The 19,031-nt window shown below is 47.3% G+C and overlaps 1 protein-coding gene across 3 annotated transcripts in view; it reads left to right on the top strand.

The window, feature by feature from the left end:
• The window catches only part of LOC137633962 (N-glycosylase/DNA lyase-like), a 37,414-nt gene extending 30,058 nt beyond the window's left edge, over positions 1–7,356 (top strand). For all 3 annotated transcript variants that reach the window (XM_068366213.1, XM_068366214.1, XM_068366215.1), the window contains one exon: positions 6,905–7,356. Coding sequence is in view for 1 of the 3 variants with exons in the window: in XM_068366214.1 (XP_068222315.1) it covers positions 6,905–7,003 (99 nt within the window). In the remaining 2 variants the exon portion in view is untranslated. The remainder of the gene's footprint in view (positions 1–6,904) is intronic.
• Positions 7,357–19,031: the final 11,675 nt, after the last annotated feature.

Raw genomic sequence — 19,031 nt, 5'->3', positions numbered from 1 at the left:
TTCGGGGGGTCACTGGTTCTCATTTTTAGTGTATATTCTTAGATGATTTAGATAATTATAATTCTGTTTTTATTACAGCTCTCCCCCCCCCTTCTACCTTTGGATGTCATCTGGGGAAGGAGGACGCATACTTAATTCTTATTTTATGTTATTCCCCCGGGGTTTCTCATTGGAGTTCCTCCCTGGGGAATTTGTTAAAATAATTATTTAATTTTATTTTCCCAGTTAACTATGCAGTTCTTCTTCGTTCGACTAAAGAGTGCCAAGGCAGCAGAGCCTGCTGTCTCTGCCGAACTGTCCTGTTCATGACTGGGGAATCTGCTGTCGTTGCCGTCCCTCAGAGGACGTCGTCATGGGCGTTATCCCTTCTCTTAGAAGTACTCCCGTGACAACGTGCCAGCACTTCAGATCATCTTAGAACGCTAAAGGAGGTTCGCCTCCAGGGGTTGGACAACTTCCCTTCCGAGGGAGGTTTCCTCCCCAGGTGTGAGGTTTTCTCCCTTCAGAGGGAGAACTTCTCATACCTTAATAAATTCATCGCCTTCGACTACTGTTGCTGCCCTTTGGCCAGACTTTTCTCCCCCCTTGCTGAGTTTCTCCTCCTTCAGGGGTGGAGCACAGTCTTGGCAAGTCTCTTCTACGAAGTGTCACCTCTCTCGTTCGCGAGAGAGGCCACTCATAGAGACTCCTCTTTTGAGGATTGTTCCTGTTAAAGTCAGCTTGTTGATACTACGGCCCTAAGGGGCGTCACCACGAGTGTCTTCAGGTCTCTTATACGAAGTGTCACCTCTCTGGTTCGCGAGAGAGGCCAGCCATAGAGACTCCTCTTCGGAGGATCGTTCCTGATAAGATCAGTTTGCTGATACAACGGCCCCAAGGGGATTCAACACGTGTCTTCAAGTCTCTTCTACGAAGGGCACCTCTCTCGTTCGCGAGAGAGGCCAGTCATAGAGACTCCTCTTCGGAGGATCGTTCCTGATAAGATCAGTTTGCTGATCCAACGGCCCCAAGGGGATTCAACACGCGTGTCTTCAAGTCTCTTTTACGAAGGGCACCTCTCTCGTTCGCGGGAGATATCCCTCATAGAGACTAAAGCAGACCTGCTTACGGTCCTCATCGGGGGATACCCGCCCTTTTTTAAGGACACATCCCAGTTCCTGATCGTCCTGCTAGCTGACCCTTCAACCTAGCGCGTAAACGCGCTCGCTCGCCGATCTTCTTACGCGCGCGGGTACCGATGGTCTCCCGCGCGCAAGCGCCGACAATCTTCTTACGCGCATGGGTACCGATGGTCTCCCGCGCACAAGCCAATAGTCTTGTGCGCGGGCCGATGGTCTTCCGCGCGCGCGCTCGCGCCGATAGCCACGCGTGACAACATTCTGGCCCGCACGGGCTCTTCATTCTGATCCTGCACGTCAATCTGATTCCTGCATACTTTATGAAGTCTCGTGCCTGCACGTCCGAGCGCTCCAGCAGTCTCCCGCTCGCGAGCCCCGGGTATTCCCCATCGCGCGAGCGCCAGCGCAATCACAAAGACCCTCCCACTCGCAAGGCTGCCGGACAACACGCGGTAAGGGCGCCATCACCGCATTCCTCCCCTCTCTCTCTCTCTCTCTCTCTCTCTCTCTCTCTCTCTCTCTCTCTCTCTCTCTCTCTCTCTCTCTCTCCCCCCGCAGGCACAGAACAGCGCGCTTGCCGGTAGGGGGGAAGGTTCCAGAAAGGTCGAGGGACATTTCTTCCTTATCTTCCATCTTCTTACAGGCGACTCCTCCAGGGGGAGTGTCTGACAGCGCAGCCGACAGCCCTGGTTTGGGGCTCTAATCAGAGCGGTAGCACAAGCTTTCAAGCCTGTTCTCTCTGAGTTGGGCCACAAATCCTTGGCTGCATCTACTCCCCTGAAGAGGGAAAGAGGAGTTTCGGACGCGGTAACTTCTCCGAGGACGAAGCTGTCTCCTCGTAAGTCTTCGAGGCAGGCACCCTCCCCCCTCAGACTTTTCTCCCTCCCCTTCGGACGAAGATTTCCTGTCCTCAGGAGAGTCACGTGAGGTGAGAAGTTCCCCCATCACACCATTGAGGTAAACCCCACCTCGCGCGGTAAAGTCTTCTCGAATAAGGGTGGAGAAAAGCCTGCCTCCGTCGTTGTTGATGTCCTGCATCCCTCCCAGGAGGGAGTCAAAGGACTCCAAGACAACACCGGGAGGCCCCTAGCACCAGAATCTACAGGCTCAGACATTCCTCTGTTATGAAAACGAACCGGTTTGAGCCTAAGGACGTGGAGCAGGCTGCTGAGAGGTGAAGGAAGTCACCAAGACTCCCTCCTACATAGGGCTTTGACATTCAAGCCCTATAAACCTCCAGCACCCCAGCAGCCACGTCCCACCAAAATAACGAAAGTGAAGACAGTGGTGTCTAAGCCCTTTCTGGTCAAGGACAAGAAAGGCAAGAAGTTCTCCAGGGGAGGGAAGAATCCTAGAGGGAGCAGCCGAGGCCGCAAACGCTAGGATTGGCAGTCCCCCTGCAGGTCTGCAGTGGGAGGATGCCTACAAGGTTCCGCAGACAGGTGGCAGCAACTCGGGGCCGATTCCTGGACGATTTCCGTAATCAGTCAGGGATATCGCGTCCCATTCACAACGTCTCTACCTCCCCTGAGGATGAATCCAGTGTCATTTAGCTCCCTTGCCATGGGATCAGCAAGGGGCGGGCCTTTAGGGCAGAGGTCCAGATTAAAGCAAACTCCGTTCAGCATGGCGACTGCAAACACGGTCAGTTTTGCAGTGAAGCCACAAGACTTCATGTGTATACTGGATCTGAAGGACAGGTGCTTCCAGATCCCAGTCAATCCGACTTCAAGGAAGTACTTAGGATTCAGCCTAGACCACAAGGGGTACCAGTTCAAGGTGCTGTGTTTTGGTCTCTCCACAGCACCACAAGGTTTTACCAGAAGTGTTCACCCTGATATCATCATGGGCACACAGGATCGGCATCCGTATCCTCCGTTAACTGGAGCAGACTCGGAGTCATCCCTTCTTCGACTCCGAGACAAACTTCTACGACTTTGCCAGGATCTGGAGATCATGGTAAATCTCGAGAAGTCCTCTCTGCTTCCCACTCAAAGACTGGTTTACCTAGGCATGATTATAGACACCAATCTCCACAAAGCCTTCCCATCAGACGACAGGATAGCAAGGCTGAGAAGGGTCGCAAGCCCTTTCATCAGTCGAGAAGAGCTTCCAACCCAATCGTGGTTACGTCTCCTCGGTCACCTTTCATCCTTGGCTCGTCTAGTTCCCAACGATTGCCTCAGGATGAGATCTCTCCAGTGGTGGCTCGAGTCCCGATGGAATCAAGGTTGCGATTCCCCGGACGTCATGATCCCATTGGGTCCTGCGGAATGGACGGACCTCCAGTGGTGGGTGACAGACGAGAACCTACGAAGAGGAGAGGATCTTCTCGTCCTTCCCCCGGATTTAATGCTGTTTCCGGACGCCTCAAAGAAAGGGGGGGGGGCCCACGTTGTGTACCACAGAAAAGTGCCTCCATATAAATCATCTAGAGATGAAGGCCGGTTTGTTGGCCCTTCAGCAGTTCCAACAATACCTGGCAGGTCACTCTGTGGTGGTAATGAGCGACAACACCACAGTAGTGGCTTACATCAACAAGCAAGGAGGTACCTTTTCGAAGCAGTTATCCCATCCTGCAGTAGAAATACTGAGATGGACCGGAGTCCGCTCGATTCTACTATCGGCGCGTTTCATTCCAGACAAGAGGAATGTGCTCGCCGACAATCTGAGCAGAGCGTCTCAGATAGTGAGTACCGAGTGGTCTTTGGATCCTCAAGTAGCCAACAAAGTCCTGACTTTGTGGGGTTCCCCGACTATGGACCTGTTCGTGACAGCGCTGATCTTCAAGATTCCACCATACTTCCCCCCAGTCCCGGATCCTAAGGCAATCTGACAAGATGCCTCCCAACAACGGGGGGACGGCATCACCGTGTACGCCTTTTCCCCGTTCTGTCTGATGAGGAGGGTACTCAACAAGACCAGAATATCGGTCAATTTTTCAATGACCCTCATAAGTCTGCTATGGCATCACGCGGAATGGTTTCCGGTCCTTCTGCAATTCCTAACGGAACTTCCGAGAGAATTCCTTCCATGACACGATCTACTCAGACAACTACATGCCAGCATCTTCCACGAAGCTGTAGCTTCGCTACGACTTTGAGCGTGGTGACTATCCTGCATCTCCTCTCTGAGAGAGGAATTTTCGCAACAAGTTGCGATTAGGATGGCTAGACATCTGCGCAAATCATCCGCATCTGTCTATCTGGCAAAGTGGAAAGTTTTCGGTGGTTTGTATCTTGGAAGGGGTATCTCTCTACTGGATGCCACTATTCCAGCAATAGTGGAGTTCCTCGTGTATTTGCGGGAAGAAAAGGCGGCTTTCTGTCTCGCCGCTGAAAGGCTATCGCTCGGCCTTAAGTCTAGCCTTAGGTTCAAAGGAATGACCTTTTCTTCCTCGCTGGAACTTTCCCTACTCATACGAGCTTATGAATTTAGCTGCCCTCCGTCGGATGTGAGACCTCCTTCATGGAACGTAGTTCGGGTTCTCAGGTCTCTTAAGAGACCTCACTATGAACCATTACGCAAGCTTCAGTTCGCCACCTAACTTGGGAGACGGTGTTCTTACTAGCTTTGGCTTTGGCCAAGCGAGTCAGTGAACTTTCATGGTCTCATATGACATCGCCCATGCAAGGGTATGGAGGGGAGGGAACGTTTAAACTCGTCCCTGGGTTTGGTGCTAAGACTCAAAATCAGGGGGGGCCGGGCGCTTGGTTGGACCCCTTCCGGATTCGAGTCTCCGTTCTGTAACAGATGTCCCAGACCTTCTCCTGTGCCCAGTAAGGAGTCGGAGGTTATATCTCAGAAGAAGTAACTCTCCATTCAACATGACATTCAACTTTGCACCACCTTCCCTTCTCGTACATCTCATAACCTTACGCTTACCCACATTAACTCTCAACTTCCTTCTCTCACACACACTTCCAAATTCTGTCACTAATCGGCCAAGCTTCTCTTCTGTGTCTGCAACCAGTACAGTATCATCCGCAAACAACAACAGATTTACCTCCCATTCATGGTCATTCTCGTTTACCAGTTTTAATCCTCGTCCAAGCACTCGAGGATTCACCTCTCTCACCATTCCATCAACATACAAGTTAAACAACCATGGCGACATCACACATCCCTGTCTCAGCCCCACTCTCACCGGAAACCAATCACTCACTTCATTTCCTATCCTAACACATGCTTTACTACCTTTGTAGAAACTTTTCACTGCTTGCAACAACCTTCCACCAACTCCATATAACCTCATCACATTCCACATTGCTTCCCTATCAACTCTATCATACGCTTTCCAGATCCATAAATGCAACATACACCTCCTTACCTTTTGCTAAATATTTCTCGTATATCTGCCTTACTGTAAAAATCTGATTCATACAACCTCTACCTCTTCTAAAACCACCCTGTACTTCCAAGATTGCATTCTCTGTTTTGTCCTTGATCCTATTAATCAGTACTCTACCATACACTTTTCCAACTACGCTTAACAAACTAATACCTCTTGAATTACAACACTCATGCACATCTCCCTTACCCTTATATAGTGGTACAATACATGCACAGACCCAATCTACTGGTACCATTGACAACACAAAACACACATTAAACAATCTCACCAACCATTCAGGTACAGTCACACCCCCTTCCTTCAAAATCTCAGCTCTCACACCATCCATACCAGATGCTTTTCCTACTCTCGTTTCATCTAGTGCTCTCCTCACTTCCTCTATTGTAATCTCTCTCTCATTCTCATCTCCCATCACCGGCACCTCAACACCTGCAACAGCAATTATATCTGCCTCCCTATTATCCTCAACATTCAGTAAACTTTCAAAATATTCCGCCCATCTTTTCCTTGCCTCATCTCCTTTTAACAACTTTCCATTTCCATCTTTCACTGTCTCTTCAATTCTTGAGCCAGCCTTCCTTACTCTCTTCACTTCTTTCCAAAACTTCTTCTTATTCTCTTCATATGAATGACCCAATCCCTGAGAGAATAAAGTGGATAAATAATGTACAAATGTATGACGAGCATATTTGAAAACTACAGGAAACAATATGGAGAGAGAGAGAGAGAGAGAGAGAGCGGGGGGGGACTTGTCCCTTTGCTTTTGTTGCTTATCCAGGCATAAGATTGACGATTGAAGATAAAAAGAACCCATTAGAATATTCAGTATTATGTAGCCATTTGAAATGAAATAATAGTAGTATTAATTGTTTTTTTTACTCCACCATTTGATTAATATCCCTACTTTTAACTATAAATACGAATTATAAGTATAAAGAAATGATATTAACTTTGAAAAATTGTCATTAGTGAAATGACCACTCAGGGCCAAAAAAGCGTGACGGTACGTTAGCAGCAACCTGGTCCAGGGGGGACGCTTAACAGGTTAAGTAGTGTTTGAAAAACACTCTTGAAGATTTCCATCCAGTATAGGCTTGTAAACCCTCAGAAGACATATACTGGAAGAAATTTAAGAAAGAGGAACCTTTTCTAGGATCATGACCTGATGGCTTACCATCCGGATCTGCCCTTCTGATAAAATAGGTGTTTGGACTTCAGGTTTTTTAAAGATCGATTAGATTCAAAGAACAGAAGAGAGTGAATCACGTCACGCGACGGTGGCCTGCAATCAAATCCCTTTCTCTTTTGTCCGGCTGTAGAAAACGAGATTAGGAGTAACCCATTTAAATGACTTGTTTTTCTAGCTAGGAAAAATACAAATTATTTGAAAATTTATAGTATCCAGTGTTTTCACGCCTTACCTCTATTGCAGGTTCTCTTTAGCGCCGACCTGCGGAAATTCGACAACCTCAAGAAGGAAGGAAAGGAAGAAGAAAACCAAGTCCCGAAACTTAAGAAGAAGTCGAGATGAAGAGAAGAATGAATTTGCATTGAATGGGAAAAAGAAATGCGGAAATGGAGTGACATTTATTTTTAATTATCAGTTGTTGAGTTGATGCATACTTTGATTCATTTTCTCTTTATTATGTTCTTTTATCTGTTTTTTATCTTTGAACTCTTTATTTGAGTGTTGGATTGTTTGAATGAAATGCTAGAGTGAGAAAGTGAGAGAGATAGAGAGAGGGAAAGCTTTATAATATATGAGGCAGCCATTGATTTAATATGGACAGTGCAAATGCAAAGTGCTCTCTCTCTCTCTCTCTCTCTCTCTCTCTCTCTCTCTCTCTCTCTCTCTCTCTCTCTCTCTCTCTCTCTCTCTCTCTCTCTCTCACCAGATTCCTTAATAATCTGATTTTATTTTAGAAAACATAATTTGTAAACTTGAAGATTGTGCCTTACTTCCTCGAATTGATTCAAAGGACTTGTTGCTCTGAGTCTTGAACATTTTATTAGTATTACTTAACCATCTGGAAAGGATTTTTTATATTTGTCTCTTATGTATTGTGTTATTTAATATATGGTTGCTAATGTAAATGTGTGTACAGGATATTTGAGCGATGATCTTTTGCCAGAAAATGTCTTAATTTGTTGTTAGAAGTCCTTGTGACTTTTTTGTTAACCCTTTTACCCCCGGGGGTTTTGGAAATTTCCAACACTTAACCCCCAAGGGGTTATTTTTTTCCCAGCACATTTTGCAGTATATTTTTTTTGAATTGCTCTAACAGCCTTAATTTTTGTCATAGAGAGGTCAGGTTGGTCTCATTCTCTTGGAAAATGCCTGAATTTTCTCAAAAAATTATCAAAAAAATGAAAAACAAATTTTTATAGCATTTATTTGCAAGGACGTACCGTTACGTCCATGGGGGTAAAGGGATGGCTTTTGTGAAACGTACCAGTACGTCCTTTGGGCGTAAAAGGGTTAATTGGCTTTTAATTGCATTTTATTTCTGGCAACAGGCATCTCTGAATAGTCCAGATAATTGAATCCAACAACAGATATTATATTAGTTGCTAGGGAAAAAGACCAGAAACTCAGACACACGTAGTATTATTTTTAGTTTTTTTAATATATTTTATTTTTACTTTCAGTTCTTTTAAAATGACACTTTGATCTTGGACACGATCGCATGGATAAGAGTTGTAAAGGATATTTGTTAAAATGATGGAGTTTGTCAGTGACTCAACTTGTTTGGTGTTCTCTTAAGCCACCCTTACTGTGAGGAAATAACTGTGAATGTATTGTAAGTTAACCCTTATTTTATTTTAGATATTCCAGTAAATAGTCTTAAGATTATATATTTTTATATAGAATAAATAATTGTTAAATAATTTTTCATTGTTAATTCAACCTTATTGTTCCATTCAATAATTTAATTTTCTTTATTGCAAACAGGCTGAAAAAAGTAAAAATTCCTAATGATTAAGTCCAAAGAATGTGGAATTATTATGTTGTTCTATGAGATTCTAAGTTAACACTCCTAACTAGATTTAAACATTTAAACTTACCCGCTGGTTTATATAATAGCTTTATGCTTCTGCCCGGCAGAAAAAATCTAAACTCGCAGCAATCACATAGATATGCCAGGTATACGCTAGCGCCACCACGGAGTTAGGTCGAACTATCCCTCCTAGTATCAGAGTTCCTTCTGCCGCCATACTGGCTACATAGAGATGGAATTTGCTCGTGTTAACCCTTTTACCCCCAAAGGACGTACTGGTACGTCTTTGCACAAAAATGCTATTTAAATTTTTTTTTCGTGTTTTTGATAATTTTTTGAGAAAATTCAGGCATTTTCCAAGAGAATGAGACCAACCTGACCTCTCTATGACAAAAATTAAGGCTGTTAGAGCAATTCAAAAAAATATACTGCTAAATGTGTTGGGAAAAAAATAACCCCCTAGGGGTTAAGGGTTGGAAATTTCCAAATAGTCTGGGGGTGAAAGGGTTAAGGGTTTGAGCATTCGCTTATTGGGTGTTTGTTTGATATTTTATCGCTATGTTATAGCAGTACCAGCTGAACTCGGTTGAGTCCCTTGTTAGGCTGGGAGGAATGTAGAGAGTAGAGGTCCCCTTTTTTGTTTTTGTTTCATTTGTTGATGTCGGCTACCCCCCAAAATTGGGGAAAGTCCCTTGGTATATGTATGTATGTTATAGCGTAAAAGATAGGATTGGAAATTTTTTCAACCTATTTTTAACTAACGAAAGCATATGGCAATAGGTAAACAACTCCCCTCATCGATGACGTCACAGTCATTTGACGTATGCTTGAGTATGACTTGCATTTTCTTTCTTTTTCTACAAAGAATGATAAGTTAATACTATCTTGCAAAATATTTAGTGATATAAAATAAAAGGATTATGTTATTTTAAGAAAATTTTTGTCCTTTTGGTATGCTTTCTTTGGATAATATTCGATCTGTTTTAAAGATTATCTAGCGTTCATTTTTATTTATGCTACGCAGTCCTCAGTCTATCGTTACATTAATACTCTTTGTATCGATATTTATGAAAAGTACATTTGTTCCGTAACTGAAATACAAACCACGCTATTTAATATGGGTTATTACTTTCGGCATAGCTAAAATGACGAGCCATTAGAATTTTAACGAGGGTTTACTACCCCACCGCTAGTTAGTGGGGGGTAGGGAGGGTAGCCTGCTACCCAACCCCTCACACACACCTGTGATGAGCTCACTTTGCTATCGGCTCGGGTGGTAGTCAGACGTGTCCGCTCTCACCCTCGCCTCTTTGACAGCCATATTAATGCTTTTATCTTTTTTACTTTTTCTTATATTTGGAATATATATACAGTACAGTATAAACATTCTTTATGTTTATGTATATATTTCTGTATAGACATGTAGTAAGTTTTCGTTTCAGTGTTTGTGCTGTGTGTGTGATGTACGACAACGACACTTGCGTAGTGCAAGGCCACCACAGTTCCACTTCGTGGGGAACGACCTCTCCCTCTGGTCCTTCGGTCTTCCCGTCGGCTTATTTCCGTTAACTCGGCCGCCGCGGGGGAACCGTCACGCCTGGACTCTCTTCATTCATCTATTATCTTCGCTTTGCCTCTTTTCCTATGGGAAACTTGGATTCTCAGCGAAGGGAATGTGGCCTTTTTTTAGATTGACTACGGTCTCTCTCTACTCGAGGTCGTTCACCCCTTACTACAACTACGTACAGTACTACAGTATTACGATAGCTCCTTTCTCGTTGCGGGTTAGGTTGCTATTTCCGTTGTTTGTCTCAATTATGTTTAGTGAAATCTAATTGTGTTTTAACTTTTTAGCTTCACTGTGGGGAACACTTCCCTTCGGGGGGTCACTGGTTCTCACTTTTAGTGTATATTCTTAGATGATTTAGATAATTATAATTCTGTTTTTATTACAGCTCTCCCCCCCCCCTTCTACCTTTGGATGTCATCTGGGGAAGGAGGACGCATACTTAATTCTTATTTTATGTTATTCCCCCGGGGTTTCTCTTTGGAGTTCCTCCCTGGGGAATTTGTTAAAATAATTTTTTCAATATTAAACTTACCCGATAATCATGTAGCTGTCAACTCCGTTGCCCGACAGAATTCTATGGAGGGATACGCCAGCTATCACAATACTAGAAGGGGGTGTACTTACCAGCGCCACCTGTGGCCAGGTACTCAAGTACTTCTTGTTGACACCTCCTCAATTATTCCTATGTCGTGCTTCCGGCAAGACGTTCTGGGATACGCTTATGGTCTTCGAGTATTTTCACGGCTAATTGGTGAAGTATTCTCTCAGATTAACGGCTGTCGCTTTACTGGAAACCTTCTTATATTAGCTAGATAGCTTTTATATAGTCCTGATTAACGGTTAACGAATTTTTGCTTGATTTTGGAACCCCCTTTGGCTAACTCTTTGGATTCAAGATGTCTGACATTTCGCAAGCCCCCTCCCATAGACGATGTAGGTCTTGCAATAGGCGTATTCCGAAGGCCTCGGTAGATCCTCACACCGCTTGTTCTGACTGTAGGGACAGACCCTGTCAGTTAGAAAATCGATGTGAGGAATGCGCCGGACTTTCGGAATTGGAATTTGTCCGTCTTTTGAAATATTCAACTAAGTTAGAGAGAGGTAGAGTTAGGAGGAGTTCTTCTCACTCTTCACTGTTTTCCTCACCTCATGATCCCCTACCTTTTCCTACCCCTGTAGTGGCTACCCCCGAACCTACTGTTTGCCCTCCGCCTGATATGTCTGTTGTTTTGCGTGCTATTCAGGCCTTAGGCGATAAAGTAGAGTCAGTGGTAAGTGACCATAAGTCTCTGATGGCCGAAGTAAAGGAACTTAAGGTCAAGAGTGCAGTGGGTGGAATTAGTGCCAGTGCTGTGACGAGTGCTAGTGTCAGTGCAGTGCCAAGTGCTAGTGTCAGTGCCAGTGTGGTGCGTGAGGATATTTCTGTGCGAGCCAGTCGTCCTCCCAGTCCGGGACCTCTTGCAAGCTCCCAAGCCCAGGGGAGAAGCAATGTCGAAGGGCATAAGGGTTCGGCAGGCCTTGTTAGGCGCACAGAAGTATCCTCGGTGGTTGCGGGCGTGTCTTCCAAAGACCGTCACTCCCACCTGCAGACGATTGAGCCCGTCTTTATCTCGTCCGCTGATCAACTGTCTGGGAAGAAACGTTGGTCTCAGGTCTCGAGACCGCTTAAACGCAGAGTCCAGTCCGCGAGTGCTCAGCCAGGTTGCAGTCATTGGCTCAGCTCTGACTCGCCTCAGTCATCTGTCGACTGCACTCCGCCCAAGAGGAGTAAGGTTCTGCCACAACAGAGCTCGACTGTTAAGGCTTTTCCTCAGTCTGCTGTCGTTTCTGCCGATCCCAAGTGGACTCTTCTTCAGTCCATGCAAGCACAGCTTTCGGACTTGATGCGTGAGTGTCGGGCTGAGAGTGTTGCGCCTCCGCCTCCGCCTACACTCCCTCCGCCTGCTCTCGCTCCGCCTGCGTTCGCTCCGCCTACGCTCGCTCCGCCTACGCTCGCTCCGCCTGATCGCAGTACCACCTGCCAGGCGTACGATGTTGAGCCACATTCTGAGTTTGCTGTTCCCAGTGGTGTTCAGCCTACGCCTTCGTTAAGGCAACCTTTGCTTTGGGATCAGGAGGATTATTCCTCTCTTCCTCCGCCTCCCCTTGCTGCTCCACCAGTGGTGCAACTCTCGGTTGAGGTACAACAACCTCTCCCGTCCATGAGTCAGTCTCCTCAGCTCTCGCTGCAGCGAGCTCAACCCTCCACCAGGCAAGCACCACTACACCTTGGCCCTGCGCCTCAGGAGCCTCAGCTTGCGAGACAATTACCTTGTTCTGCGCAGCCTCAACCTCATCCGCTCATACCACAGGAACAGGAACTTGCTACTCCGCTTCCGCCAACCGCTCAGCAAGCGCTTTCCTTGGGTTCAACCTCTCATGCTAGGAGTCAGCCTCCTCCACCCATGCGCCTTCCTTCTGCTTCGTCTGTTATTCAGCCTTTGCAGTCTGAGCCTCAGGTTTTCCCTCAACAGTCACTTGAAGAGGAAACCACTATTATTGTTCCTTCTCGTTCTGACTCTGCAGTTCAGCATTCTTGTCCGATCTCTTCGCTACACTCTGGTGATGAGGCTTCGGATGATGAGGAGGCACACCTGGATCCCTCATCAGACGTGGATGAATCCAAGCTTTCTCCACAGTCTATTGATTTTTGTAAGGTCTTGGCTCTACTTTGGGAGGTTTACCCAGACCACTTTGTCTCTGCTATTCCCCGCTCTCCGCCATCTGAGTTTTCGCTGGGCGTACAACAAGCTAAGTCCACCTATACTAAGCTAGTCCTAGCTAGATCCTCTAAGAGGGCTTTAAGGATCTTAGGGGAATGGCTGCAGTCTAAACAACACCTTGGCAAGACTTCTTTCATGTTCCCTCCAACGAAGCTCACTTCGAAAGCGAGCGTTTGGTATGCCACAGGAGAAGCACCAGGCTTGGGAGTACCTGCCTCTGCCCATGCTGACTTCTCAAGTCTGGTAGACTCGCCTCGGAGAACTGCAATGAGACGCTCGAAGGTTTGTTGGACCTTCTCAGACCTGGATCACTTACTGAAAGGAATGTTTAGAGCATTTGAAATGTTCAACTTTCTAGACTGGTGCCTGGGGGCCCTCAGCAAGAAGACCTCTCCTGCGGACAAAGATTCTGCCATGCTTTTAATGTCCTGCATGGATAAGGCCATTAGGGATGGTTCGGGTGAGCTTGCGTCGATGTTTGTATCAGGGGTTTTGAAGAAAAGGGAACAACTGTGTACCTTCCTTTCCGCCAGCATTACACCTTGCCAACGGTCCCAACTCCTTTTTGCTCCGCTCTCGAAGTTCCTCTTCCCCGAAGAGCTGGTTAAGGACTTGTCTGCTGCCCTGATACAAAAGGATACACACGATCTTGTAGCCTCATCGGCTCGTAAGTCTAAGGTTGCTACCTCAGTCCCCAAGACTTATCGCTCCCCAGTGGATGATACCCCTGCTACGAGGTTCATACCGCCCTTTCGTGGTAGAGCCCCCAGCCGAGGAAGCTCCCGTCCAGACTCTCACAGGAGCAAGTCTAGGAAAGGATCCAGGACATCTAAAGGAAAAAACTGACTCTGCGCATCTCCAGACAGCAGTAGGAGCCAGACTCAAGATCTTCTGGCGAGCCTGGGAGAAGAGAGGTGCAGACGCCCAGTCTGTCAGTTGGCTGAGGAACGGTTACAGGATTCCATTCTGCCTCAAACCACCTCTGACCACATCGCCCATCAACCTCTCTCCCAACTACAAAGAAGAGGACAAGAGGCTAGCATTGCACCAGGAGGTGTCGCTACTTGTGCAGAAGAAGGCAGTGGTTATAGTCCGGGACCATCAATCCCCGGGCTTCTACAACCGTCTCTTTCTTGTGGCCAAGAAGACAGGAGGTTGGAGACCGGTGCTGGACGTCAGCGCTCTCAACGAGTATGTCACCAAGCAGACGTTCACGATGGAGACGACGAAGTCGGTCTTAGCAGCGATCAGACAGGAGGACTGGATGGTCTCGTTGGACTTGAAAGATGCATACTTTCACGTTCCTATTCATCCAGACTCCCAACCTTTCCTGAGATTCGTTTTTGGAAAGGATGTCTACCAATTCCAAGCCCTGTGTTTTGGCCTAAGCACAGCTCCTATGGTCTTTACTCATCTGATGAGGAATGTAGCAAAATTCCTACACTTGTCGAACATCAGAGCCTCCCTCTACTTAGACGACTGGCTGTTGAGAGCCTCCACGAGTCGTCGTTGTCTGGAGAATCTCAATTGGACTTTAGACTTAATCAGAGACCTAGGTCTATTAGTCAACATAGAGAAGTCTCAACTCATTCCCTCCCAATCCATTGTGTACCTGGGAATGGAGATTCGGAGTCAGGATTTTCGGGCTTTTCCATCGGCCCCCAGGATAAGCCAGGCCCTAGAGTGCATCATGAGCATGCTGAAGAGGAGCAGTTGCTCAGTGAGACAGTGGATGAGTCTCACAGGGACCCTCTCATCACTGGCCCTGTTTGTCGAGCTAGGGAGACTCCACCTCCGCCCTCTTCAATTCCATCTTGCAACTCATTGGGACAAGGGTTCGACTCTCGAAGCAGTCTCTATCCCTATCAACCAAGAGATGAAGACCACTCTCCTGTGGTGGAAGCACAACCTCCTTCTCAAGGAGGGTCTATCGTTGGCCATTCAGACCCCCAATCTTCATCTCTTCTCAGATGCATCGGACTCGGGCTGGGGTGCAACCTTGGACGGACGGGAATGCTCGGGAACGTGGAACGAGGAACAAGGATTACTCCACATCAACTGCAAGGAGCTGCTAGCAGTTCATCTAGCCCTGTTGAACTTCAAGTCCCTCCTGCTAGGCAAAGTGGTGGAGGTGAACTAAGACAATACCACAGCCTTGGCTTACATCTCCAAGCAAGGAGGGACCCATTCGAGGAGCCTATACGAGATCGCAAGGGACCTCCTCATTTGGTCAAGAGGTCTAAACCTCACTCTGGTCACGAGGTTCATTCAGGGCGATATGAACGTCTCAGCAGATCGCCTAAGCAGAAGGAATCAGGTCATTCCCACGGAATGGACCCTCCACAAGAGTGTGTGCAACAGACTTTGGACCTTGTGGGGTCAACCTACCATAGATCTGTTTGCCACCTCCATAACCAAGAGACTTCCGCTGTATTGTTCCCCTGTTCCAGACCCTGCAGCAGTTCATGTGGATGCTTTTCTACTGAACTGGTCCCATCTCGACCTGTACGCATTCCCACCGTTCAAGATAATAAACAAAGTTCTGCAGAAATTCGTCTCGCACGAAGGGACACGGCTGACGCTGGTTGCTCCCCTTTGGCCTGCAAGAGAATGGTTCACAGAGGTACTTCAATGGCTAGTCGACTTCCCCAGGACTCTACCTCTAAGAGTGGACCTTCTACGTCAACCTCACGTAGACAGGTTGCACCCAAACCTCCACGCTCTTCGGCTGACTGCCTTCAGACTGTCGAAAGATTCGCTAGAGCTAGAGGCTTTTCGAAGGAGGCAGCCAGTGCGATTGCCAGAGCAAGAAGGGTTTCCACTCGTAGAGTCTACCAGTCTAAGTGGGAGGTCTTCCGAAGCTGGTGTAGAGCCAATTCAATATCCTCTACCAATACCTCTGTGACCCAAATAGCTGACTTCCTTCTACATCTTAGGAATGAGAGATCCCTTTCAGCACCTACGATTAAAGGATATAGGAGTATGTTGGCTTCAGTTCTCCGCCACAGAGGTTTGGACCTGTCTTCCAACAAGGACCTTCAAGACATTCTTAAGTCTTTTGAGACGTCTAAAGAACGTCGTCTTTCCACTCCAGGCTGGAATCTAGACGTAGTCTTAAGGTTCCTTATGTCATCTAGGTTCGAACCTCTCCAGTCAGCTTCCTTCAAGGACCTTACCCTCAAGACTCTTTTTCTCGTTTGCCTTGCAACAGCTAAGAGAGTCAGTGAGGTTCATGCCTTCAGCAAGAACATTGGTTTCACAACCGAATCTGCAACATGTTCTTTTCAGCTTGGATTCCTAGCAAAGAACGAGCTTCCTTCACGTCCTTGGCCTAGATCGTTCGAAATACCTAGCCTCTCCAACATGGTAGGTAACGAACTAGAGAGAGTTCTTTGCCCTGTCAGAGCTCTCAAATATTATCTTAAGAGGTCTAAACCTATTCGAGGACAGTCAGAAGCCTTATGGTGTGCCATCAAGAAACCTTCGAGACCCATGTCCAAGAATGGGCTTTCGTATTATATAAGGCTTCTGATCAGAGAAGCACATTCTCACTTAAAGGAGAAAGACCTTGCATTGCTGAAGGTAAGGACCCACGAAGTAAGAGCCGTAGCTACTTCGATGGCCTTTAATAAAAACCGTTCTCTGCAGAGCATAATGGATGCAACCTATTGGAGGAGCAAGTCAGTGTTTGCATCATTTTATCTGAAAGATGTCCAGTCTCTTTACGAGAACTGCTACACCCTGGGACCATTCGTAGCAGCGAGTGCAGTAGTAGGTGAGGGCTCAGCCACTACATTCCCTTAATCCCATAACCTTTTTTAACCTTTCTCTTGAATACTTTTATTGTTGTTTTTATGGTTGTTACGGTAGGCTAAGAAGCCTTCCGCATCCTTTGATTTGGCGGGTGGTCTATTCATTCTTGAGAAGCGCCTGGGTTAAAGGTTTGGTAGAGGTCCTTTAGTAGGGGTTGCAACCCCGTGTACTTTGGCACCTTTGGGTTGATTCAGCCTCCAAGAGGAACGCTGCGCTCAGTAAGGAAGACGAACTTTAAATAAAGAGGCAGAGTAACGGTTCTATTCGACTTCCTTACCAGGTACTTATTATTTCATTGTTATTTGAGATAACTGTTATATGAAATATGGGATACTTAGCTATCCTTTAATCTTGTACACTGGTTTTCACCCACCTCCCTGGGTGTGAATCAGCTACATGATTATCGGGTAAGTTTAATATTGAAAAATGTTATTTTTATTAGTAAAATAAATTTTTGAATATACTTACCCGATAATCATGATTTAATCGACCCTCCCTTCCTCCCCAGAGAGAACCAGTGGACCGAGGAATAATTGAGGAGGTGTCAACAAGAAGTACTTGAGTACCTGGCCACAGGTGGCGCTGGTAAGTACACCCCCTTCTAGTATTGTGATAGCTGGCGTATCCCTCCATAGAATTCTGTCGGGCAACGGAGTTGACAGCTACATGATTATCGGGTAAGTATATTCAAAAATTTATTTTACTAATAAAAATAACATATTTAATTTTATTTTCCCAGTTTACTATGCAGTTCTTCTTCGTTCGACTAAAGAGTGCCAAGGAAGCAGAGCCTGCTGTCTCTGCCGAACTGTCCTGTTCATGACTGGGGAATCTGCTGTCGCGCTGCCGTCCCTCAGAGGACGTCGTCATGGGCGTTATCCCTTCTCTTAGAAGTACTCCCGTGACAACGTGCCAGCACTTCAGATCATCTTAGAACGCTAAAGGAGGTTCGCCTCCAGGGGTTGGACAACTTCCCTTCCGAGGGAGGTTTCTTCCCCAGGTGCGAGGTTTTCTCCCTTCAGAGGGAGAACTTCTCATACCTTAATAAATTCATCGCCTTCGACTACTGTTGCTGCCCTTTGGCCAGACTTTTCTCCCCCCTTGCTGAGTTTCTCCTCCTTCAGGGGTGGAGCACAGTCTTGGCAAGTCTCTTCTACGAAGTGTCACCTCTCTCGTTCGCGAGAGAGGCCACTCATAGAGACTCCTCTTTGGAGGATCGTTCCTGTTAAAGTCAGCTTGTTGATCCTACGGCCCTAAGGGGCGTCACCACGAGTGTCTTCAGGTCTCTTCTACGAAGTGTCACCCCTCTCGTTCGCGAGAGAGGCCAGTCATAGAGACTCCTCCTCGGAGGATCGTTCCTGATAAGATCAGCTTGCTGATCCAACGGCCCCAAGGGGATTCAACACGCGTGTCTTCAAGTCTCTTTTACGAAGGGCACCTCTCTCGTTCGCGGGAGATATCCCTCATAGAGACTAAAGCAGACCTGCTTACAGTCCTCATCGGGGGATACCCGCCCTTTTTTAAGGACACATCCCAGTTCCTGATCGTCCTGCTAGCTGACCCTTCAACCTAGCGCGTAAACGCGCTCGCTCGCCGATCTTCTTACGCGCGCGGGTACCGATGGTCTCCTGCGCGCAAGCGCCGACAATCTTCTTACGCGCGTGGGTACCGATGGTCTCCCGCGCGCACGCCAATAGTCTTGTGCGCGGGCCGATGGTCTTCCGCGCGCGCGCTTGCGCCGATAGCCACGCGTGGCAACATTCTGGCCCGCACGGGCTCTTCATTCTGATCCTGCACGTCAATCTGATTCCTGCATACTTTATGAAGTCTCGTGCCTGCACGTCCGAGCGCTCCAGCAGTCTCCCGCGCGCGAGCCCCGGGTATTCCCCATCGCGCGAGCGCCAGCGCAATCACCAAGACCCTCCCACGCGCAAGGCTGCCGGACAACACGCGGTAAGGGCGCCATCACCGCATTCCTCCCCTCTCTCTCTCTCTCTCTCTCTCTCTCTCTCTCTCTCTCTCTCTCTCTCTCTCTCTCTCTCTCTCTCCCGCAGGCACAGAACAGCGCGCTTGCCGGTAGGGGGGAAGGTTCCAGAAAGGTCGAGGGACATTTCTTCCTTATCTTCCATCTTCTTACAGGCGACTCCTCCAGGGGGAGTGTCTGACAGCGCAGCCGACAGCCCTGGTTTGGGGCTCTAATCAGAGCGGTAGCACAAGCTTTCAAGCCTGTTCTCTCTGAGTTGGGCCACAAATCCTTGGCTGCATCTACTCCCCTGAAGAGGGAAAGAGGAGTTTCGGACGCGGTAACTTCTCCGAGGACGAAGCTGTCTCCTCGTAAGTCTTCGAGGCAGGCACCCTCCCCCCTCAGACTTTTCTCCCTCCCCTTCGGACGAAGATTTCCTGTCCTCAGGAGAG

Source organism: Palaemon carinicauda, chromosome 43, assembly GCF_036898095.1.
Source record: "Palaemon carinicauda isolate YSFRI2023 chromosome 43, ASM3689809v2, whole genome shotgun sequence".
Lineage (NCBI taxonomy): Eukaryota > Metazoa > Arthropoda > Malacostraca > Decapoda > Palaemonidae > Palaemon > Palaemon carinicauda.
This window is presented reverse-complemented; position numbering and strand designations above follow the sequence as displayed.